The sequence below is a fragment of the Scardinius erythrophthalmus genome (assembly GCF_964197995.2).
Source record: "Scardinius erythrophthalmus genome assembly, chromosome: 3".
In the NCBI taxonomy this organism is placed as follows: domain Eukaryota; kingdom Metazoa; phylum Chordata; class Actinopteri; order Cypriniformes; family Leuciscidae; genus Scardinius; species Scardinius erythrophthalmus.
In genome coordinates, this window is record NC_138223.1 from 55,860,820 (window position 1) to 55,887,147 (window position 26,328).

The 26,328-nt window shown below is 41.7% G+C and overlaps 1 protein-coding gene across 1 annotated transcript in view; it reads left to right on the forward strand.

The window, feature by feature from the left end:
- Positions 1 to 23,406: 23,406 nt before the first annotated feature.
- LOC308688890 (glutathione hydrolase 1 proenzyme-like) overlaps positions 23,407 to 26,328 on the forward strand; it is a gene marked incomplete at its 5' end in the record, with an annotated part of 46,920 nt that continues 43,998 nt past the window's right edge. Inside the window, one exon of the mRNA XM_081362328.1 lies at positions 23,407 to 23,411. Within this exon, the coding sequence (XP_081218454.1) occupies positions 23,407 to 23,411 (5 nt within the window). The remainder of the gene's footprint in view (positions 23,412 to 26,328) is intronic.

Consider the following 26,328-nt stretch of genomic DNA (forward strand, 5'->3'; position numbering starts at 1 on the left):
ATTAAAACAAAACCACTGGATGGATTTTTATCATGATAGGATGCTTGTGTACAGGCACTGCCAACACACATTTCAGTGCAATCAACTTGTAAAAGTGCATGTACCATTATATGACCCCTTTAAAGGTCTATGTGGCGGCCATAGGTGCTTACCACATTCCTTTGGGTGGAATGTCTGTGGGGAAAGACCCTTTGGTATCTCGTTTCCTTTGTGGCACTTTGAGGCTGAGGTCTGCAGTTCGCTCTAGGGTGCCTCCTTGGGATTTGTCCATTGCTCTGCAAGGCCTTTCCCTGGCCCCTTTTGAGCCTATTGAGGAGGTTCCGACTAAGTTCCTGACTCTGAAAGCTCTCTTTCTTCTTGCCATTTCTTCTCTCAAGAGAATAGGGGATCTTCAAGCACTTTCGTGCTTTCGTGTTTAGAGTTTGCATCCGGTATGGTCAAGGCATTTCTGCATCCAAGACCGGGTTATATGCCCAAGGTCCCCACTAATGTGGCCAGACCTATTGTACTGCAGGCCTTCTGTCCTCCTCCCTTTCAAAATGCGGACCAGGAGACTAATAATTTGCTTTGCCCAGTTCGGGCGTTAGACGCTTATGTCCACAGAGCTGCCCTGTGGCGTAAAAGTGATCAGCTGTTTGTATGCTTTGGGTCCCCTAACAAGGGATCTCCAGTGTCTAAGCAAAGAATGAGCAAGTGGGTAGTTGAGGCTATTTCACTTGCTTATGAAGCGGCCGGGCAGCCTTCTCCTGTGGCTGTCCGGTCGCACTCTACAAGGAGTATGGCGGCCTCCAAGGCCCTTATTTCAGGAGTTTCTCTCCAGGACGTGTGTGATGCGGCAGGCTGGTCCTCACCGCACACCTTTGTCAGGTTTTACTCCTTGGACCTGGACTCTACTCCAGGGTCGCAGGTCCTGTCTTCCTAGTGCTGCTCTTTTATGATTTCACACAGGACAGACATTTGTAGCTATGGTGGCGTTGGTATAGACGTTCCCCATTGCGTCATTTCGACGCAACGCGAGTTCCCTTGAAAGGGAAACCTCCGGTTACGACTGTAACCTCGGTTCCCTGAAGAGGGAATGAGCGTTGCGTCACCTTGCCATATCTCCTTCATGCCTGCCAGCGACTACTTCAGACCTTACGAAGCTTTCACTTTCTGTTTTCGGGCCGGCTTTATAGTTTCCTGGTACGTGACGTCACCCGCCTCTGACATTCCGCCACACCATTGGACTGATTTTACATGTGCTTCAAGACGTCATCACGCAAAGCGTTCCCCATAGCGTCATTTCGACGCAACGCTAGTTCCCTCTTCAGGGAACCGAGGTTACAGTCGTAACCGGAGCGTTTACAATAATCAATTTCTTAGTTATAACACCAAACTGCCACAAGATGGTGCTAACAAATAAAAAACAAATGTGTGCCATCTTCCTTTAAAAAAAATAAAAATAAATAAAAAAATCACCACTTATTGCTATGGCTAGAATTATCACTATTAGCATAACTTAAATAAGATCATCTTCTGCCACAGGAAAAATATGTATTCTGTGTTTTGTTGTAAAATAATCTCGGGTCACTCTGTTTAGCACAATTATTATTATTATTAATATATGTATATTTTTTTTTGCAAAAGCATAAAAGTTGTTTTTTTCTAATATTGGAGAAAACCATATTAGATTTTGTTTTCACTGTAAAAAATTTACTGTAGAATTTACAGCAACTTACTGGCAATTTTGGTTGCCAGTAAGCCTGTAAATTTTACAAGAGTACTGTAAAACATCAACTACAATTATACTGTAAAATTATACAGCACACCATTCACAGTGATGGTGAGTGTCACACGCTCTTATAAAATGATGAGTTGAAAACAACACAACCTGTAAAAAGAGATGTGTTAAAAATGACACATGTTGTGTAGATTTTAACACATGTAGTGAGTGTGCTCAGGGACAACACATGTTGTGTAGATTTTAACACATGTAGTGTGTGTGCTCAGGGACAACACATGTTGTGTAGATTTTAACACATGTAGTGTGTGTGCTAAGGGACAACACGTGTCGTGTAGATTTTAACACATGTTGTGTAGATTTTAACACATGTAGTGTGTGTGCTCAGGGACAACACATGTTGTGTCAAATTTAACACACAACCTGTGTCGATTCTTAACACATCTCTGTGTTTATAAGGACTACACATTTTGTATTACCTTTAACACAACTAATGTGTTATTCCTCTTACACAGAAGTGTGTTGAAACCTTTACACACTAATGTGTTATAGTTACATGTTTCTATAGTTTCTTGGATGCCTCCAAAGCGTTTGATCGCATTAACCATGGCAAACTGTTTGAAAAACTGCAACAGCGAGGGGTTCCTCCCTACCTAATCCGGATCCTAGGTTTTTGATACACGCATCAAACAATGCAGGTTAGATGGGGTAGTGTGATATCAAGACCTTTTTCTGTGACTAATGGGGTGAGGCAGGGTGGGATCCTGTCACCCATGCTTTTTAACCTTTATATGGATGATCTCTCCCGAACATTGAAAAACTGTAAGACCGGCTGCATGATAGGGGAAAGATTATTAAATCATCTACTTTATGCTGATGACCTGGTCATTATGTCACCCTGCTCTGCAGGCCTCCAGCAATTGCTTGATGTGTGTACTGAATATGGTGAACGATATGACATCAAATTTAACCCAAAAAAGACTGTTGTGATGATTGTGAGGACTAGAGAGCAGCATAAGTCTGTATTTCCCATGTTTCATTTGTCGGGAGGGGATTTGGCAGTTGTGGAAAAAGTGAAGTACCTCGGTCACATTATAAGGAGTGACCTCTCTGATAATGATGACATCCAGAGGCAGTACTGTAAATTGTATGCACAAGCTAATATGCTGGCACGGAAATTTGGAATGTGTACAGAAAATGTAAAAATAGTCTTGTTTAAAGCCTACTGCACACCACTCTACACTGCTCACCTGTGGTGTTGCTATACAAAAGCTGTATTTCACAAGTTACAAGTAGCATACAATGATGCTCTTAGGATTCTTTTGAAAGTCCCTCGCTGGACCAGTGCCAGCCAGTTGTTTGTGCAGAATGATGTGGCCACACTAAATGCTATATTAAGAAATGTTGTGTATAAATTTATGATGAGACTTATGGACTCGCAAAATGAAATTATTATTGTTTTGATATGGCCTGACCAGAGCAGTACTAGGTACAGTTCGCTGCTTTGGAGGCACTGGAGAAATTGTTTATATGGATTATAGTAATCCTTTGTTTTTATTTGTTTGTCTGTCTCTTTTACATGTTTTTTATGGACCTTTTTGAGTCTGAAATAAAAGAATAGTAGTTACACAACTTGTGTCAGATGTGTGTCACATGTGACTGTAGTCGGTGTGTATTTGCTAGAGTTACTTCCTGTGTTTTTACAACTGAGTGTTTGGATGAACACTGAAACGTATTGTTAACTTGTGTTTATGGAATCCAGTGACGTTTAATAAAGAGTTTGTTTGAACATTTGGATGGTTTAGACATCATGAATCTACATAGACAAGCTCTTATTGAGAATTAACTGAGGTTTAGATGTTGATGTTTCATTGAATGTTTTATTGAAGTCACCAGAATCGTGATTAATGGCTCCTTTATTTGAGCTCTTGACCCTTTACTCTTCTTATAGTGTTTCTCTGGCTGCTTTAACTGTATTTTAATAAAATACATTTGTTAAGGTGAGAGAAAATATGATCAGATGTTTCTTGATGATGTCATTATCCACAAGTGCTGATCTGATCAAGTTTATGAGTATATGTATGGTGTGCATTTAATTTATTTATGTGCTGTTAGGTATAACGATCTTGTGACACTACATCATGCTGTCCAGCAGTGCAGAATAAAAAAAAAAAATGTTTTCTGAAAATTTTAATCTGCGGCAGAAACTAGTCAAACACAGAACTCAAGAATCAGCGTATGAATCTCAACAATGGTGACAAACGAAAAGCTTCATGCCGCAATGAATGCTGATTCCTGAGGTCTGTTTGAAACCATAGACTGTAAGGACTGTATGTACTGTGTAATTAAAATGAAATTTTAAGTTAATTGCAATATAATATTCTGTTTAAATATGATCTTTTATATATTACACTCATCTTTAAAATATGAATCTCTTGCTGAGCCTAACAAACTTACATGTGCATGACGATAATATTATTAGCTGAGCATGTATTTCTCATGATTATTTTTGTTTTTTCAATTGTGTTAAAATAAACACACATTTACAGCAATCAGAGGAAACTAATGTTAATGAGTCAAGGGTCAAGAGCCCAAATAAAGCTGACACCAATCACGATTCTGGTGACTTTAAATGAAACATTCAACACCAAAACCTGTTCATTCTCAATAAGAGCTTCTGTAGAGTCTGACAGAAAAAAAGTTAATCTGGTTATTAATAACAAGTGAAAGCAGCATTTGAAAAAGACATTGAAAAAGAGGCATGATGTGATTGGCTGCCAAAAAACACCCGTTAATCTTTATTTTCTTTAGTTTTCATGAATTAAGATTTAATTTATTTATTTGAATGTATTGCTTTATTTATTTTAGAGCATTTTATGGGATATTATATAAAATATACCTATAATTTTTTTCATAAACACAAACTGCCCTCCACCCAGTGCTATTCTATCCAGAGTTACATTTTAACACACATTGTGTGCTAAAATCTACACAACATGTGTCAAAATACTATCTACACAGTCACATGTGTTGTTTTTTGACACATCTCTTTTTTGCAGTGTATATGTACCTTTTTGAGTTAAGATACACTATCAAAATACAGCCTTTTTATTTTTTTTAAGGTTTTAATGATACCCTAATCATTTAAGGTAGATTTTAACTTATCACTATATTTGAGTATAATAAATAAAAGTTTTGTAATTCAATTTACTGATATTAAATCATTATAACACAGCAAAAACTCCAGTGTTAATTGAACTCTCCTGGGAGTTTATTTGGCTCCAGACTTATTAAAGACTTGTTAAAGTGTTAAAATATGAATGTTAAATTCAATCAAGATTGTTAAAGTTAATGAGCTAATTAAGTGATTGATTGAGTGATGATTGAGCATTATTGAAGACACCTGATGTTAACAAACAGAATCACTGAAGGAGAAAATATATCTTTTTAAGACACCGTTATGGTGATCAGTGTTTGCTTTCGTTGGGCTCTTGACCCTTAACTCATTAACTTTAGATGTTCTTTGGCTGCTGTATCTGAGTTATAACTGCCAGATGAACAAAGAGAAAAGTTGATCAGGTGGTGTTGTGACATAATCATAGTTTGACCTGAATCACTGAACTCATTTAGAGGCTAATCTCTGACTTAAATGTATATTGATCATTACAGCATCACAGTGATTCTAGAGAATAAGATACAGACTATTCAAAATAATCTAAAGTATTTCTTAAAAGTTGATCTGATATAATAAATCGTTCTTCTAGGCACACACAGACATCAAGATTGAGTGTATGAATCTCAACAATGGTGACAAACAGAATATTCAATTAGGCAAAGGAAATTAGTAAAACAATTCAGATCATAATTTATTCATACCGCAATGCATGATGGGAGTAGGGCTGGGCGATTTAAATCGCGATATTGTTATGCGCATCTCGTCAGTAAAGCCGGTTCCTTGATTAGTAGTAAATCGCCTTCACCTGCTTTCAGATGGAGCGGCATTTACTACACAGCAAAAACTCCAGTGTTAAATTAACACTCAAGAGTGTTAAAGTTAATGAGATAATTAAGTGATTAATTTAGTGATGCTTGAGCATTATTGAAGACACCTGGGGCCCTATCTTGCACCCAGCGCAATTGACTTTGTACACCGACGCATGTATCATTCCTATTTTGCACCCGCGCAAAGCGCGCTTTTCCCTCCACAGAAGCACGTCGCTAAACTAGGGAATGAACTTGCGCTCCCTGGGCGGTTCAGCGCAAAAAAGGAGGCGTGTCCCGGCGCAAACGTTCCTTCATGCTATTTTGCAGGTTTAGAAAACAATTGCGCCACTAACCAGGAAAAAATAGTTTAAAGTCAGTGGCGCGTTGCGCATGTTATTCATATGCTATTTTAAGGGCGCATGCTTGGCCATAAACAATGCAGCGTGTGCACAACGCGCATACACTTTGATTCTCTCATCTACACAGAAGCAGCAGTTTTCATTTTTGCAAATCATACATTATTACGATAGATAGATAGATAGATAGATAGATAGATAGATAGATAGATAGATAGATAGATAGACAATTTATTATAAAAGCATACATCTAGCTTACACGTTTACCTAAATTATCATACGCCTTTTTAACCGAAGTTAATTTGGGTGGGTTTCTCCATCCCCAACGTCCCTGACGAGAGCGTTGCTCTCCTCGGCTGTGAACCGCTCCTCGCGCGCGCCTGGCAAATCCGCCGTTATAATAGGAATCCGCTTTAGAACAAGCGCGCCTGCTCTTAAAGGGAATGTGAGATGACGCTCTGATTGGTTTATTTCACGTTACGCCCAAACCACACCTATGAATAATGAAGCTACTTCAGACCAACCCATTTTAGATTTGCGCCTGGCGCAAGAGTCATAAATCCCGCCTGGAAAATAGCAACAGCGCCAAGACCCGCCCACAAAGTTACTTGCGCTTTGCGCTTTGACACTTGCGTTTCAGATCGTTAAAATAGGGCCCCTGATGTTAACAAGCAGAATCACTGAAGGAGAAAATCACAAATTGTAAGCCACCGTTATGGAGATCAGTGTTTGCTTTAGTTGGGCTCTTGATCCTTCTACATTCACTTTAAATTTTATTTTTCTGCTGTTATTGATTTATAACAGTCAAATAAACAAAATAAAGTGTGATCTGATAGTGTTGGTTATGTTTTGACATAATCATGCTGTGATCTGAAAAATGAAACTTATTGAGATAGTTTGGTTTAACTTGTTAGCAGCAGCTTTGTGATTCAATAGCATATGATTATCAGTGCTTTACTTATAATTCAAAATATTTAATAAACATTGTTCTGATCAAAATACTTTCAAATAATTTTTTTTAGAAACACAGACATCAATAATCAGCCTGTGAATCTCAACAATGGTGACAATAATAAAGCATGTTGCAGTGGCTGTCACCAATCACAACTCATTAATGGCTCCCATCATGCATTGCGGTATGAATAAATTATGATCTGAATTGTCTATGTAATTTACTTTTCCTAACTGAATATTCTGCTCGTCACCATTGTCGAGATGCATAGACTGAATCTTGATGTCTGTGTGTGCCTAAAAGAGAGACTTTTCTTTTTTTTTTTTAAACAACTTTTAAGAAATCGTACTCGGTTACTAACGTAACCTCGGTTCTCTCTAGAAGAGGGAACGAGTACTGCGTAAGTATCTTACGCTAGGGGAAAATCCTTTTTCCGCGAGATATTGAAGCCAAAAATTATCCTTAATTTTGTAATAATGCAAAACGTGTTGCAGCAGCATACAGACATAGGCGAGGTAGCTCGCGCGCCTATTGGCTGTTCAGCGGCAACTGCAGCAGCCTATCGAGCGAGGCCTGGCGTGACGCCAGACCCAATGAGGGTGCTTCGCACCCACTGCGTCACGTCCCGACGAAACGGGCGTGGTCTAGGCCTATAAATACCGCTCGCAGGCAGCTAATATCTGGTTTTTCATCATCGAAGCAACCAGAGCGTGCGCATGCACGGCAAGATACGCAGTACTCGTTCCCTCTTCTAGAGAGAACCGAGGTTACGTCAGTAACCGAGTACATTCTCTTACGAGAGGTCTCTCGTACTGCGTAAGTATCTTATGCTAGGGGACCCCATGCAAAACGCCGTGCATGCTGAGATCTGACACCAAAGACCCAAAGGCGACAGCCCGGGGTTCATGTAGTGCACAATCACTCAGGGAACTCACAGGGAGTCCAGGAAGAGGGAGGGGCAAAGCCACACACTTCCACCTGTAGCAGCGTTGCTCTTAGACGCAAATATCATCATACAGACAGGGCGGAGTACGGCCTGAACTGATGGAAAAATGTGGGTCTTACACAGTTTGCCCAAGCACATCTCGTGCTATATGAGTATACTGTTGAACATGGAGCTGTGCTCAACAACCACAGCACTCTGATCTGATAGCATCAGTTCAGATAATACTGTTACTTAGACCGACAGCAGCCTGGCCTGCAGGGCGGGAACCTCTAGGTCAGGGCTATTCAATTAGTTTCATTCGCGGGCCGCATTATCAAATCGAAAAGTTGAGGTGGGCCGGTGGGTTGGTTTGGGGGTTTAGCTTATTTATTGAAACATAACAGTAAATAAGTAACCCTAAAAAAATGTGGTATTTACTTGGAAATGTGGTACCCAACAGTATGCAAATATATAAAACCATAATAAATAAAAAAAACTTGATAATTTACAGCTATTTTCCTTGGAACAAATTAATTATTTATACAAACGTATAGCTGTTGGTGAGAAATAATAATTATTTTATTTATAATTGTTATGCTTAAATGAAAATATTCTGACAGTGAGACTTGTTAACCACAGGCTACTCACTCCCACTGTATAAAAAATGCCTAAACACAAGTTAAAAACTATATGCACCTTTACAAAGAAACTGACATAATTTCATAACAAACATTAATTATATATTCCTCTACCCACCGATTATAACTAATGCAATATAAATTACTATATTTACTATTATACTATATAATATTTGAGTATATTTATTTACTATATTTATTTATTACTGCATAGTATTCAAAATAAATATTGCACATTTCTGCCCAACCATGGTAAATTACTACAGTACATTCATGGTAAATGTTTGTAAGGGTGATTAGGGGATTTAAAGTCTTTTAATTTCGTTCATACCACAATTTTTCTCCTGCTTTCCTCATCAGTCTTGGGAATGTTGAGGCTGTTTCATCCGATTTAATACTAATTAAATCATCGAGTGATTTGTGGTTTGTAACAGAGAGGTTTCTGTCGAACTGAAACGCTTCCTACTGGTTGTCGCAACGCTGTTTAATATAGTGTCCGGGACCGGGAGTAAACGCAACTCCGTGCTGGGCCGTGTTGAAACAATTAGTGAAACAACTGAAAACATCGCTATTTGTTGTTATACTGTACTGGACGAGAAACCGCTTCAGATAATTCAGTGACGGAGCGGTCCGAATGAATCCGAATAGTTTTAGACCGTTATGCATGAAGCGCGTTTAGAATCGAACCAAAAGAATGTTTCATTCACGAATGATTGGTAGCCTATCGCTGGTTCAGTCGACATAAATTCGGGACACATATAATAACTGCTGAAATATTCGCACATAAAACGTTTCTCAGGTCAATCGGAGCGAGTATCAAACTGAATTAGCCGCACCGCCAGGAAAAGAGGAGGAGGGAGGTTGGTGCCGTCGGGCCGCATGGAGATGATTGGCGGGCCGCATTTGGCCCGCGGGCCGCCAATTGAATAGCCCTGCTCTAGGTTATAAAACCTTATAAATATAGACGGGGAGGCCCAGCCCGCCGCCGTACAAATATCTTGCAAGGCAATCCCACTTGACCAGGCTCACGAAGAGGCCATGCTCCTTGTGGAGTGCGCTCTGACACCCAACGGGCACTGAATGCCCTTTGAGGCGTATGCCAGCGCTATAGCGTCAACTATCCACCTGGATAGGCTCTGTTTCGATGCGGCTAGTCCCTTAGACCGTCCACTAAACGAAACAAATAGCGGCTCTGTCTGTCTGAAAACAGACGAGCGAGACACGTAAGCCAGTAGTGCCCTGACTGGGCAAAGAAGGCCCGCGTCTCCTTCCTCGTCAGAGACCGGCAGGGCTGACAGGGAAATAACCTGCGCCCTGAACGGTGTGTTGAGGGATTTTGGAACATAACCGTGCTTAGGCTTGAGTATGACCTTAGAGTCATTTGGCCCAAACTCCATGCACGTCGCGCCCACCGAGAGCGCGTGTAAGTCCCCTATGCGCTTCACCGAAGCGAGAGCCAGCAAAAACACAGTCTTGAAAGACAGATGTTTCAGATCAATCGACTCTAGAGGCTCGAATGGTCCACCTTTCATGGCTTCCAGCACCGTAGAAAGGTCCCAAACGGGGACTTAGGGCGGTCTGGGAGGATTCAGTCTCCTGGCTCCCCTAAGGAAGCGGATGACTAAATCGTTCCTTCCTAACGACTGGCCAAGCGTTGTCCTTGAGAACGCTGCTATAGCCGCCACATAAACTTTGAGCGTGGATTGGGACCTGCCCTTATCCAGCAGCTCTTGCAGGAAGGAAAGCACCTCCGTCACCCCACAGGCAGTGGGGGACTCGCCAAGGGCTGTGCACCAGCCCACAAACACTGACCATTTCGAGGAGTAGAGCCGTCTCGTAGACGGAGCTCTAGCCTGTGCGATCGTGTTTAATACTCCCTTAGGGAGTCCGACATGTACCCGTTGATGGCCCAGACATGAAGGGACCACCGTTCCGGGTGAGGATGCCAGATTGAGCCGTGTGCTTGAGAGAGGAGATCCCTCCTCACTGGCACCGGCCATGGTGCGGTGCTCGTTAGCTGAATCAGAACTGGGAACCAAGGCTGGTTTTTCCAGAACGGAGCTACGAGCAGCACCGCACAGCCCTTTTCCCTGATCCGCTCTAACACCTGAGGCAGGAGAGAGACGGGGGGAAAAGCATAAAGCGGGCGGCGCGACCACACATGAGCCAGCGCGTCCCTGCTCTTGGAGAAAAATTCCGGACACTGAGCGTTTTCTCGAGACGCGAACAGGTCTATTTCCGCTCTGCCGAATTTCTTCCACAACAGTTGAACTGTCTGTGGGTGTAGAGACCACTCGCCTGCCGGAACATTGTTCCTGGACAGCCTGTCCGGTCCCTCGTTTAGGGTCCCCGGCACATGCGCCGCTTTCAGCGAACGCAAATTGTGCTGAGCCCAAACCAGGAGGCGTTCTGCTAGCCTGTACATGTTCCTGGACCTGAGGCCGCCCTGGTGATTTATGTAGGACACCACAGACATGTTGTCCGAGCGGACCAGGACGTGGTGTCCTCTTATTTGGGGACAAAAACGCGTCAACGCGTTGTTCACTGCCAACATTTCGAGGCAGTTTATGTGCAGAAGCTTTTCCCGTTCTGACCACTGGCCAAAGAGCGGTCTGCCCTCGAGCAGCGCTCCCCATCCCGAGGTGGATGCGTCCGTGGACACCACTTTCACTCTCGAGGAAGTCCCCAGGCTTACACCTGACTGGTACCAGTCGTCCGCTTTCCAAGGTTTCAAAGCTGCGATGCACTTGTGAGTGACCTTGAAACGGAACAAACCGGACGCCCACGCTCGGCGTGGGACTCGCGCTTTCAGCCAAAACTGCAGTGGACGCATGCGGAGCATGCCCAGCTGTAGCACTGAAGATGCTGAGGCCATGAGACCCAACATCCTTTGGAACTTTTTGAGCGGGACAGTAGCGCCGCAGCGGAAAGAGTTCGCTGCTCGCTGAATGTCTACCGCGCGCTGTGGTGATAGTCGTGCTATCATAGACAGCGAGTTCAGCTCTGTGCCCAGGAACGATATCGTCTGGCTGGGGGACAGAGAGCTCTTCGCCCAGTTGATACTGAGACCCAATTTCTCGAGATAAACGAGTAAAATGGTCGAATGCTCCACGAGCTCTGAGCGGGATTGCGCTAGAATCAGCCAATCGTCCAGATAGTTCAGTACTCGCACGCCCCTCATTCTGAGGGGTGCGAGCGCCGCATCCATGCACTTCGTAAATGTACGGGGTGCCAGGGATAAGCCGAACGGTAGGACTGTGTACTGATAAGCCTGGCCCTCGAAGGCGAACCTCAAATATCGCCTGTGACGTGACGCTATTTGTATTTGAAAATACGCGTCCTTCAGATCTATTGACACGGACCAGTCTCCCTGGCGAACCTGCGCAAGGATTTGCCTGGTCGTGAGCATCCTGAACCGTCGCTTCACAAGCACTTTGTTCAGATGTCTTAGATCTAGTATGGGTCTGAGACCCCCGTCTTTTTTGGGTACCAGGAAGTATCTGCTGTATAGCCCCCCTTCGCTCTGCACTTGAGAGAGAGGCTCTATGGCCCCTTTGCTCAATAGTTTCGCTATTTCGGCTCGAAGTAAGTGTGCTACTTCTGCTTTTACCGTGGTCTCGACGCGCGCTGTATAGCGGCGAGGGCGTCGGCGAAACTGCAGCGAATAGCCTCTTTCTATGATATTCAGCACCCATTTCGAAACCCCCGGAAGCTCTGCCCATGCGTCCGCACGGAAATCTAGGGGTTGAAGGCGAAGCACGCTCCGATCGCTCAGCAATGGAGGGGCTTCGCTGTGCTGTATCACAGGTGTAGCGCTCGCGGCGCTCGAGGCGGGGGGCGCGCTGATAACAGCGGGCAGAATGACCGCGCTCAAGCTCTCTGCACTGGCGAGTCCCGTAGGAACTTTTAGTTCTGTGAGTGGATGTGGGCACGTGGTAGCGGGCACATTCATAACACTGAGAAAATTTTTCGCATGAGTGAAGCGAATGCCTGCTGGTTTCGTTTTTACAGAAACCGTGAGGCGTATATGACGTGGTGTGTGTACCACGTTTGATGCGCAATCGAACTGAGTCGATTTTATGTGCGCGAGCCCTGTGTGACGGGCTGTGCTTGTGTGTAGTGATGGGCACTGGGCAGTGGGCAATCTTTCTACACATAAAACACCATCGGCCGTGGCCGGGACACCAGAAAATACGCTCTCTTGGAGATTTCTCTGGGTAGCCGTAAAAACGGCTTTTGTGTGCAGGCAAGCGGGCAGTGAGACCGGCTTGTTGACTGCAGAAAACACTGGACCAGTCGCATTTTCTGGAACTGGACGAGCGATTAACTTTGGTGGAACTCCGTCGTTTTCCTAGCTGTGCTAGGATGACTTCGGGGCCTCGGGCTTGACCGCTACCTTTGGCCGCGGGCCGGGCATTGGTGGGGCGGCGGCTGGATGAGCGGGAGCGCGGTCTCGCGCTTCGGGCCTGGTGGCGCTGTGAAGTGGCGGCGGTGGGCGGAGGCTGGGTTCTTGAGCTCTGCGCAGACGATTTCGCACGGCCTGCTGCAGAACTGGAGCGATTCAGGAGGAAGTGCTTCATCGCCTGAGACGCCTTCTGAATTTCAGCAAATCTCTCCGTAAAATCCTTCACGGAGAACCCGAAGAGGCCGGAGGGGGAGAGCGGGGCGTCGAGAAACGCGGCGCGCTCAGAGTCGGCCATTTCGGACAGCGTCAGCCACAGGTGCCTCTCTGCCACAGTGAGAGAGGCCATTGTCCGCCAAATGGCCTGTGCCGCGGACTTTGTAGCACGGAGAGCGAGGTCCGTGGCACTCCTGAGGTCCGGCACACAGATAGCTTCAGGCCCTTTCTCATCCAGCTTTCGGAGGAGATCCGCCTGAAAAATCTGCAGTGTGGCCATGGTGTGCAGCGCCGACGCGGCTTGCCCGGCGGCGGAGAACGAGCGACAGAGCAGGCTTGATGTGGCGCGGCAGGCTTTGGAGGGTAGGGCTGGCTTAGCGCACCGTCCAGCGGAGGGCGGGCATAAGTGGGCCGCAATCGCCTCCTCGACCGGCGGCAGCGAGTGGTATCCTCTGTTTTTGGCATCATCGAGGACGGAGAATGCCGGGGAAACAGAAGAACGCACTCTAGCTGAATAGGGGGCGTTCCAGGACTTAGCGACTTCCTCGTGAAGCTCAGGCAGGAAGGGCGCCGGTCTAGACTGGGATGAAACACGCTCCTCAGGCAGGTAAAAACCATCCAGCCGGTTGTGAGCGGGTTGCTCGGGCGAGGACCACTCGAGGCCGAGGTTCTCCGCGGCCTGCGCTAGTATCCGCATGAGCTCCGCCTCAATGGATGCTCTCTTGCCCGACGAAGTGCGGGCAGCGGGCGCGAGGTCTTCAGAGCTCGCCCAATCCTCACTGCCTGACGCCAGGATAGAGCAGGAATCCCTCTCTCAGCGGGGCTTCTTCGTCAGCGAAGTCGACGGACGCGGCGGCGGACCGCGGCCGCTGTCCGTCCGGAAGAGAAGCTGACGAAGCCGGTGAAGCAGGCGGGCGAACCGGCGAGCTTTGGCGGCTGGGGGAAGGTTCCGGTACCCGCTGGACACGGCGCTTTTTACGGCGCGAGGCCGCCGCAGGCGGTGAAGCAGTCTCAGCAAAGAAGGCCAGGCACGTCCTCAGAGTCGCCATGGAGAGTTGCTCGCAGTGAGGGCAGCCGCCGTCGGCGAGCGTGAGAGCTGCAAGTTCCTCACCCAGGCAGGAAACGCAAATAACATGACGGTCCCCGTCGCTGAGTGTGGCTCTGCACGAGCCGCAGGAAGGCATCTTTAAAAAGACGCTAGCTCTTTTAGGATGTGTGTTGCGGTGGCAACACACACACACACAAAATACAGTGGTAAGAGCGAAAAGGATATAAGCGCCGGAAAGCGCAGCAGGAAGGCAAGGAAGGCGGCGCGGCCAGCGACTTCAATTGACTCGTCCCGCTGAAGGTGCTCTCTGTTCAACGGCGCGGCTTCTCTCCAGCTCCAGCGATGCGTGTGCTTCGCTTGAAGGATGAAAAATCAGATAATAGCTGCCTGCGAGCGGTATTTATAGGCCTAGACCACGCCCGTTTCGGCAGGACGTGACGCAGTGGGCGCGAAGCACCCTCATTGGGTCTGGCGTCACGCCAGGCCTCGCTCGATAGGCTGCTGCAGTTGCCGCTGAACAGCCAATAGGCGCGCGAGCTGCCTCGCCTATGTCTGTATGCTGCTGCAACGCGTTTTGCATTATTACAAAATTAAGGATAATTTTTGGCTTCAATATCTCGCGGAAAAAGGATTTTCCCCTAGCGTAAGATACTTACGCAGTACAAGAGACCTCTCGTAAGAGAACCTTTATATTACATCTAAAATTCTGGATATTTATGCAGAATCACAGTTATTCTGTGGTCAACAACATAAATTTGAGTCAGAAATAAGGAATAAGAAGTTCAGTGATCAAGCTCAAATGATGATTGTCATAATATAACCAACACCATCAGATCACTTTATTCTTTGTTCATCTGGCAGTTATAACTCAGATACAGCAGACAAACAAAATCTAAAGTTAATAATATATGGGTCAAGAGACCAACTAAAGCAAATACCCATCACAATAATGGTAACTTACAATTTGTGATTTTCTCCTTCAGTGATTCTGCTTGTTAACATCAGGTGTCTTCAATAATGTTCAATCATCACTCAATTAATCACTTAATTATCTCATTAACTTCAACACTCTTGAGTGTGGACTCATATACACTCCCAGGAGTGTTCATTTAACACTGGAGTTTTTGCTGTGTACAAAGAGCCGTAGTTAACTGACAAGCTGAGCCATATCGCATTAATTATGGCTGGCGATACGTCCGCGATATTAATGCGATATGGCTCAGCTTGTCAGTTAACTACGGTTCTTTGTAGTAAATGCCGCTCCGTCTGAAAGCAGGTGATGGCGATTTACTACTAATCAAGGAACCGGCTTTACTGACGAGATGCGCATAACAATATCACGATATATATCGCCCAGCCCTACTTCTGGGAGTTTATTTGGCTCCAGACTCAAGAGTGTTAAAGTTAATGAGATAAATTAGTGATTGATTGAGTGATGACTGCACAGCAAAATCCCCAGTGTTAAATTAACACTCCTCAGTGTTTATATATGTCCACACTACAGGGTGTTAAAAATTAACACTGAAGCAGTGTTGAAGTGAATGAGTTAATTAAGTTAACACTGAAGCAGTGGTGAAGTTAATGAGATAATTAAGTTAACACTGAAGCAGTGTTGAAGTTAATGCGATAATTAAGTGATTAATTAAGTGATGATTGGCCATTAGTGGTGACACCTGATGATAACAAGCAGAATCACTGAAGGAAAGAGAAACAAGAACAGAAAAAAGAGAAACACAAGAACTACTGACTTCGAGCCATTATTGCACTTATTATTTTACCAGTTTGACTTTATTTCTGTCATACATCTACACATGTTCTTATTTAGATTTAACAGAAGTTTAGATGGTAATGTTTTATGGAATGTTTCGTTTCATGTCACCATTATGGTGACCAGTGTTTGCTTTAGTTGGGCTCTTGACCCTTTACTTTTAAACATCAGTATTTCTCTGGTTGCTCTAACTCTGTGTTTATAAAGCATATGTGTTTTAGCAAGAGAAACTATGATTTGGGCTGTGTTTCCTGAAAACATCGCAAGCCTAATTTGATCGTACAGACCATTTGTTGCAGTTGGTCTGCAATCAAGTTAAGTTTAAGATGCTTTTGGAAATGCAGCCCTGGTTATGTTTCAATGATGAAATAACTAGTGACCTGATTCAATGATGTCACCCAGGATTATACACTGATTATCTAATTGTTTTATTAATTTTTCACTAAGTAGTTACTTCCAGCAATGTTTTAAAGATCTGAAGGATTTAAAATCACACACTGACATCAAGAATCTACATATGAATCTCAACAATGGTGACAATTAAACAAATGCTTAGTGTTGCAGTGCATGATGGGAGCCACCAATCAGAACGCATCAATGGCTGACATCATGCATTGCAGCATGAATAAATTATGCAGCTGAATTGTCCTGTAATTTTCATTGTTTTTTCTGTTGGCTTTTATTTTGCTATTGTTTTGTTCTGACTTTAGTAGCTTGTTTTGTGATGTTCAGAGTTGATCTGTTTGCCACTAGTTTGTTTATTGTCACCATTGTTGAGATTCATATGCTGATTCTTGATGTCTGTGTGTTTAAACATAATAACTTCTTTGCACAAAGTATTTTCAAAATTTTTGATATTGCTGTTGGATCTCAAACTGTAGAATCTCAGAGCTACAATCACCAATACTAAAACAAGACATCAAGCATATAGTCAAAAATTTTGACTCTTAATGACATCAGTGAATCAGGACACTAAATGATAATGTTTTTATCATCAAAACATATTGTGAGCAGGTCATGTTTTCTCTTGCAGTAACAAATGTGCTTTATAAACACAGAGTTGTAGCAACCAGAGAAAAACATATTAAAAAATGAAAAGAGTCAAGAGCCCAACTAAAGCAAACACTGACCACCAAAATGGTACCTTGAAAAGAAAAATTCCATAAAATATTACCGTCTAAACTTCTGTTGAATCTCAAGAACTTTTGTCGATGTATGACAGAAATAAAGTCAAACTGGTAATAATAAGTGCAACAATGTGTAATGACTCGAAGTCAGTTGTAGTTCTTGTGTTTCTCTTTTTTCTCTTTCCGTCAATGATTCTGCTTATTAACATCAGGTGTCACCACTAATGGCCAATCATCACTTAATTAATCACTTAATTATCGCATTAACTTCAACACTGCTTCAGTGTTAACTTAATTAACTCATTAACTTCAACACTGCTTCAGTGTTAACTTAATTATCTCATTAACTTCAACACTGCTTCAGTGTTAATTTTTAACACCCTGTAGTGTGGACACATATAAACACTGAGGAGTGTTAATTTAACACTGGGGATTTTGCTGTGTGAGCATTATTGAAGACACCTGATGTTAACAAGCAGAATCACCAAAGGAGAAAATCTCTTTTTTCAAGTTGCCATTATGGTGATTAGTGTTTGCTTTAGTTGTTTGGCCGTTGTATCTGAGTTATAACTCTCAGATGAACAAAGAGAAAAGCTGATCAGGTGGTGTTGGTTAACTCATTAACTTTAACACTCTTGAGTCTGGAGCCAAATAAACTCCCCGGAGAGTTCATTTAACACTGGAGTTTTTGCTGTGTGAGTTCATGGTGGAGTAAATATATGGCAGGACTTTTACTTTCTGACCCCTGGACTTTCCACCTCTGTTTAAGACACACGCGCTGTACGCAGTAAACCAATCACAACAGACTGAGCTGTCTGGCCAGTAGCATGTGGATAGGAGGGATTTAGAGAGATTGATTCATCTGACGAGCCGTTTAAGAATCTTTGAAAAACGTGGTGATGTGCAAATGTATATTATGAGAAAATTGTTTCTTTTACCTTTGATGCACGTAAACCTGTTGTAGTAAATAGCGTAATTGGGGCACTTTAAAACAGTTATAAAAACAATTAAAAAGTGTACAGTACAGTTATAAAATGAATTAAAAGAGTAAAAAGATAATACATAGATAAACTTCTCATCTGGCAATACACCAGTGTATCATATTTTTCACAACTCCCAGTTTTACGCTGAGATTTTCCCATGGTGATTACACTGTCTGTGGTGTTCTTGCGGCACGCCTAAGAAATCAACGTATCCAAAAATCCTGATTTTCCCTAAAATCGTACATGAGAAGCTCTAGGACTGACTCACGGGGTAACCTCGGGTTCACTGCCCCATCAGTCCGCACCCCAAAGATTTGTCCGGAAGCTCTAGGAATGGAATCGATCCAGTCCGCACCCCACAGTACCTCGAGTTTAATTACAGGTCAAACTCACTACTTCACCACAGACAGAGGTCATTAGCATGGTTTCATCTCTCAATTTCCCCAATTAAGTAATTTATGTTTGTCTCTTACCCGATTCGCAGTGCCATTTGAGTTCAGTTTAGAATCAAAAGGAGGATGCAAAAAGAGAACTGAATTCATAACAAATCAAAACAGGGATCATGACAATACGCAAAAAAAGCATCCCAGTTGGTCTTGACTGGCCTCCATACCGGTAAACCACTGATGGCTGATCTGAAAAAAATAAATAAATAAATAAATAAAAAAACAGAGAAAATGTGTGAGAAATGGTCATGAGTTTATTTAATCGAAATTTGTTCATGGACAGACGAGGAATCAACTTGTGCAACAGCAGTTATTACCAGTCGAGTTAGTTTAAATAGTATAGCTTTATTGCACATCACTTGTTAGGGAACTCTATTAGTTGCCTGAATGTACAATTACGTTAAAGGTACACTGAGTAACTTTATGGCCCTTCAAACTTAAATCTGAAATAGAAAGCTTTTGTAACATTACAAATGATTTTACTGTCACTTTAGGTCAATTTAATGCATCCTTGCCGAATTAAAGTATTAATTTCATTCAACAACCAAAAAAAAAATAAAAATAAAAATAAATAAAATACTGACTGAACAGTAGTTCTTTCTATTTCAGATAAATGCTGTTCTTTTGAACTTTCTATTCAAAGAATCCTGAAAAAAAAGTGTACAACTGAAAATAATCAGAAATGTTTCTTGATTCACACAAGTGCTCCTAAAAAAAGTTATGCTGCAAGTTATGCATTACAATATGTTAATCACATAATGCATCTGATAGTCAAAACATACTTGCAAAGCCAAAGATGCTCAGTGCTGAGGCTCTTAAAAGAGCATTTGGGCTGTAGTTAGCTCCTGTTGACACAGGGAAAAGAGAGAAATAGAAGAAACATTATTTTTCAGCAATGATTATTGGCAAATGACTATATGTTATGAACATGATAAATGACAGATATAGGATGACTGCTAGATTGATTAATTACACAATCAGATGACAGCAGAGGTGGAGAGTCCAGGGGTCAGAAAGTAAAAGTCCTGCCATATTTTTATTCCACCCATGAACTCACACAGCAAAAACTCCAGTGTTAAATGAACTCTCCTGCACAGCAAAAACTCCAGTGTTAAATTAACACTCCTGGGAGTGTATATGAGTCCACACTCAAGAGTGTAAAGTAGGGATGTCCCGATACCACTTTTTCACTTCCGATACCGATACCGATGCCGCAGCTTTGGCTATTTGCCGATACCGATATCAATCCGATATTTTTATTTTATTCTTGAACTAATACTAATAATAATAAAATATAATGGAAGCAGTTTGCTCAATTAGCCACATAAAAACATCTCACTCAAATGGAGAACAAATACTTCTCCAGTATATAGTCCACAACAACAGTTGATAATGAAAGACTGCCAGCCTTTATTCAAAAGACCTTGAGATATGTATAACCTGAATGAATTTAATTTGCTTAATTTGCTATATTTCAGATCAATATATTTGTTTCCTTAAAATTTTAATTAACCTTAACTTTATTCTCATCTGAATTATAAATAATTTATTTCTGTATAAAATAATACTACTTTTAAAAACACATTTGATTTTATTTTTTATTCAATGTAGACATGTAACTTAAAAATAAACAGATTAGTGCTCTGTTTTAGGACAAGAAATGAAAACCAATGCAATGATGAATGTCCAAAAGATGAGATAATTTTTGCTTTTAAACAGCGTGTGTGTGTGTGTGTGTGTGTGTGTGTGTGTGTGTGTGTGTGTATGATTTTGGTTGGGTGACAGTTACAGTTTGACAAGAGTTGACAGTTTGACAAAAGCACAATGTTGTGTTTTACACAAATATAAGTAGGCTAAACACTTTTTGCAGTTTTAATGATGTCCTGTATGAAAATGACGGAGTATGTTTTTATGTTTCCACTGTTCGATCGCGCCCGTGCCTCTCTCTCTCTCTGACACACACACACACACTCCAGCATTGCAATCTTGACATCGCAGCCTGTTAATTTTGCTGCGTCCAAACGCGAATAGAGCGTCAAATTTGCGTCTTTAGCGTCTAGTTCGATGCTTGAACGGTTTGAATCCATTCGCGCGTCCAAAGCGAATAGGACGCGCCGCGCGCGTATAATGATAAAGTGAGCGTTTGAAGCGATATAGACGCGCGTTCAGAGCTAAGGCGGGCTACAGATTAGGTGTCACTAAAGAACCCGCATATGCGCGTATCTAACAGTAACGTTAGTTCCGTATTACATTAATTAATGTGCACGCGAGATTTATTTATTTTTATACCGTGTATTCTCTGTGTAAATCCATGCACCGAACGTACGTTCAGTACGAATACATACCGTTCCACCCCTAGCTGCTAATGGGTATCGGATCATAGGTATCGGATAATTTTTTTTCTCCCCTCCGATATCCGATCTAGCGTTTTGGGCCAGTATCGGCACGATACCGATGCCGTGGATCGGATCGGGACATCCCTAGTGTAAAGTGTTAAAATATGAGTGTTAAATTAACACTCAAGAGTGTTAAAGTTAATGAGATAATTAAGTGATTAATTGAGTGATGATTGATCATTATTGAAGACACCTGATGTTAACAAGCAGAATCACTGAAGGAGAAAATCTCATATTGTAAGCCACCGTTATGGAGAATAGTGTTTGCTTTAGTTGGGCTCTTGACCCTTATATGTTTACTTTAGATTTTGTTTGTCTGAGGTATCTGAGTTATAATTGCCAGATGAACAAAGAAAAAAAGTGATCTGATGGTGTTGGTTGTATTATGACAATCAGCATTTGAACTTGATCACTGAACTCATTAAGACCCTTATTTCTGACGTAGATTCATGTTTTTGATTACAGCATAACTGTGATTCTGCATAAATATCCAGAATTTTAGATCAAATACAAAGGATTTCTTAACAGTTGTTTTGAAAGAAAAAATCTTTTTTTAGGCACACACAGACATCAAGATTCAGTCTATGCATCTCAACAATGGTGACGAGCAGGATATTCAATTAGGAAAAGTAAATTACATAGACAATTCAGATCATAATTTATACATACCGCAATGCATGATGGGAGCCATTAATGAGTTGTGATTGGTGGCAGCCACTGCAACATGCTTTATTATTGTCACCATTGTTGAGATTCACAGGCTGATTATTGATGTCTGTGTTTCCAAATAAATCCATTTGAAAGTCTTTTGGTCAGAACAATGTTTATGAAATATTTTTGGACTATATGAAAAATACTAAAAATCATATGCTGTAGAATCACAGAGCTGTTGTAATTAACAAGTTAAACTATCTCAATAAATTTCATTTTTCAGATCACAACATGATTATGTCATAACATAACCAACACCATCAGATCACATTGTCTCTTTGTTCATCTGCCTGTTATAAATCAATAACAGCAGACAAGCAAAATTTAAAGTAAATGTATAAGGTTCAAAGCCCAACTAAAGCGAACACTGATCACCAAGGTTCAAGGTTCAAGGTTCAAGGTAGTTTATTTGTCATTACAATAACAAGTTATGTAACGAAATGCTTAGATCCCACCCCCACCCAACATTGTCATACAATAATAAAATTTGAAAAACCTATCTGGAATAAAAACATCCTATCACATCCACATGAATAAATAAATAAATATACTAACAGTAAATACAATAATAATAAATTATATAAAAGACAGTCTATATCAGTTGCAGTGTATTACGACTTATATAGCCTATCGGCCAGGGGGAAGAAGCTATCCCTGAACCTGTTGGTCTTGGTCTGGATGCTTCTGAGCCTCCTGCCCGATGGCAGCTTGCTGAACAATCGATGGCCCGGGTGACTAGGATCAGAAATTATCCTTTTTGTTCTCCTCCTGCACCTATCGTTATGAAGATCCTGCATGGATGGCAGGTCAGTCCCTGTTATGCGCTCTGCTGTTTTAATAACCCTCTGTAGTGCCTTACGGTCATGAGAGGTACAGCTGCCGTGCCATGCTGTGACACATCCGGTGAGGATACTCTCAATAGTACATCTGTAAAAATTGGTCAGTATTCTTGCATCCATGCCGAATCTCCTCAACCGTCGGAGGAAAAAGAGCCGTTTCCTGGCCTCCTTAACCACCTTATTAGAGTGGATGGACCAGGTCAGGTCATCGCTAATGTTAACCCCAAGGAACTTTATGTTGTTGACTCTCTCCACTACAGACTCATTGATGAAAATGGGAGCATGTTCTCCTCGCCGCTTCCTCCTGAAGTCCACAATTATCTCCTTTGTCTTACTGACGTTGAGTTGTAGATTATTCTCCTGACACCAAAGAGACAGTGAATGTATCTCATCTCTGTAGGCCGACTCGTCGTCATCAGAGATCAGGCCTATCACAGTGGTGTCATCTGCATACTTAACGATGGTGTTGGAGGAGTGTGTAGCTACACAGTCATGGGTAAAAAGAGAGTACAGGAGGGGACTCAGCACGCAGCCCTGGGGGGAGCCAGTGCTGAGGGTAAGTGAGGTAGAGGTTATGTTGCCCATCCGTACCACCTGAGGTCTGCCCGTCAGAAAGTCTAAGATCCATCCACACAGGGCGGTGTCAAGACCCAGTTCCCGGAGCTTCACCGCAAGCTTAAGAGGCACAATGGTATTAAATGCTGCACTGTAATCAATAAACAGCATTCTCACATACGTGTTCTTTTTATCTAGATGAGAGAGAGCAGAGTGAAGTGACAGAGAGATGGCATCCTCTGTAGATCTATTAGGTCTATAAGCAAACTGGTACGGGTCCAGAGTCGCAGGCATAGAGTCAATAATGTAAGCTTTGATTAACTGCTCGAAGCACTTCACGATGGAGTAACCATAATGGTAACTTACAATTTGCGGTTTTCTCCTTCAGTGATTCTGCTTGTTAACATCAGGTGTCTTCAATAATGCTCAATCATCACTCAATGAATCACTTAATTGTCTCATTAACTTTAACACTCTTGAGTGTTAATTTAACACTCATATTTTAACACTTTACACTCTTGAGAGTGGACTCATATACACTCCGAGGAGTGTTAATTTAACACTGGAGTTTTTGCTGTGTATGTGTTTTATGGCCTTATTTCTGCAACTTTCATTTAATTTTTTTCCAATAAGCACGCATAAACATTTTTCTCTTAAAAATTCAAACATATACATGCATGTTGATCAGATATTTTGGTAGCCCTGTTTGTGCTATATAGAGTGAATTTACACCTTTGCCATTAACATGTTTATAAATAACTGAAAAAAGCACAAATGTCAGAGCATGTCAGAACACCTCCAGGGCCCAGAAAACAGCTCAGACTCCAGAGGGTTAACATCCACATAGATAGTGCAGAAAACAATATGGCAAAAGAAATCAAAACTGTTTTAAAAACTTTTGATCTGACTCAGCGTGTACATGGACCCACACACAATCGTGGACACACTCTAGATTTACTCATCAGTAAGGGTCTAAACATTTCATCGATTGTTATTAAGGATGTAGCACTGTCTGATCATTTCTGTATTTTCTGTGATATATTGATCTCTCCTGCCACTGAAGCTAGATCTGTGTCTGTCAAAAAGAGATGCTTAAATGAGAACACTAGTGTACTATTTATGAAGGCTATATCCTTAACACCAAGCATATGTGCAGACTCTGTTGATTTTCTCCTTGATTATTTTAACTCAAAAGTTAAAAGTGTAATTGATGATATTGCTCCTGTTAAAGTCAGGAAGAAGAGTGGCAGACAAAAAGCACCTTGGAGAAACTCAACAGCTGTGCAAAATATGAAAAGACAATGCAGAAAAGCAGAGTGCATATGGCGGAAGACAAAACTTGTAGTCCATTATAACATCTACAAAGACAGCCTTCATGCTTTCATTAATTCATTAATCATTAATTAAGATTATAAAAACCTCAGTGAATCAGGCTATTTCATGATGATTATAAAACCATCAACAGGTAACCATCATCACCTGATCTCATTTCACTTTAGCTTTCTTTGCTGCTGTAAATGTGTTTGACACACACACTGTCACAGCAGCCAAAAAAAGACATAATATATAATAAGAGTTAAGAGCCCAACTAATGGAAACTCTAATCACTCTTATGGTGACTTCAAATGAAACACATTAGAGTTAAACCTCTGTTAATTCACAATAAAAACTTCTGTAGACGTCTGACAGAAATAAAGTCAGTCTGGTTAGTAATAAGTGAAGCTGGTAATGCTGTTTGTGGAGTTGTTTAACCCTCTGAGGTCGACAAACGCGCCGGCGCGTTTTGCTGGATTTTCTCCACATTGTAGCACTATAAACTTAAATTTCTCCGTCATTTATGGTCATACAGAAAAAAGAAATATAAAAAAAGAATCTGTGGTATTTCTACTTTTGTATGTGTCCACTTCCAATCAAATCAAAACATTGTGCTTTTGTAAAATAAAGAAAATAAACAGTGTGTGCGTTCTGCCTCTCCGTCGCGGTGAACTTTTTTTTCTTGAGCACGTCTATAAACTGAAACAAAACTCAGCGAATACTTGTCACACATTTATGAGCCATACACCTTTATAAACATTTAAGTGTGTACTTTTAAATGATCGGATTCAAAACGAAAACAAATATTCTCTGTTTAAGTAATTTGTATAAAACCAACAAGATTTCCAGCTTCTCAAACGCTTCCGAATTATTTTTAATTCGGCCACGCCCACTCGCGCAAAAGATATTCACATGCAAATCTCCACATGGAACGCGATCGCCCTCATTACCTCAACAACAAAACACTTCACTTCACTTTTCGTCGAGTTTGAAAGACGTGCCTGAGCTTACATTGGATTTACATCAGAAGAAGAAGAACGATATTTGAAGACAAGAAAGATAAGGTAAGTAATTCTTACATATTAGTTTGCTATTGTTGCATAAATTTCACATTGCAGTTGAACTGTTGCTAGATATATGGTGAATATTATAATATTTAGACCCGTGTTTACTGTTACTGTGTTTGTGGATATCTGCTCAAACGTAGATAGGCTATGTATATGGTAGGCCTAACCATAATGTTTTATATTTGATCGCAATCGCGTTTTAATGTATCATATTTTTGATCGCGATCGCGTTTGAATGTATCATATTTTGGAAAAGCAAAACGCTCCAAACGGCTTCATGTTTTTACTATTATCTCATTTCATATCATGTCGTGTGTGTGTGTATTCTGTGAATTTTAAAAAGCAATTTTAACAAGAAAAATCTAAAATGTATTCCCAAAATCGTGCAGGCCTTTCTCTTGATATCAGTATGTTCACTTTTTTTTTTTCAGGGCCCAGATGCCACTGAGTCCTGCTGACTTCAACATTCACAGTACATGTCTCTGTGAAAAAGTGAAAATCAAACACCTTAGAAAATGAAAGGTATGTACAATGTTTTTAGGAATGGCACAAAGGTCTCTTTCTTCAATAAGTGCTTTTTTGTTGTGTATCTTTGGATTATGTTGTGTTGTAAATAAATCCAAACAATTTTAAAAGCCATTCTTTTTTAAATCTCCTCATTCTTTGTGCAAGGTTGGTCAGAATGATGGGCCCTGATAAGCTCCTAATAGGGCCATTAGGGAGGTTCTTTGTCTTTCTCAGGTGTGGAAAGCTTTCATATTAATGAGGTGATCCGCCCCTTCGCATATTGCTTTCTAACACAAAACACGTCGTAAAATTTTTAAATCAATATATTGTCTTCTCTGAATGAGCAGTCAGGGTGATTCTCACATAGTTTTAGA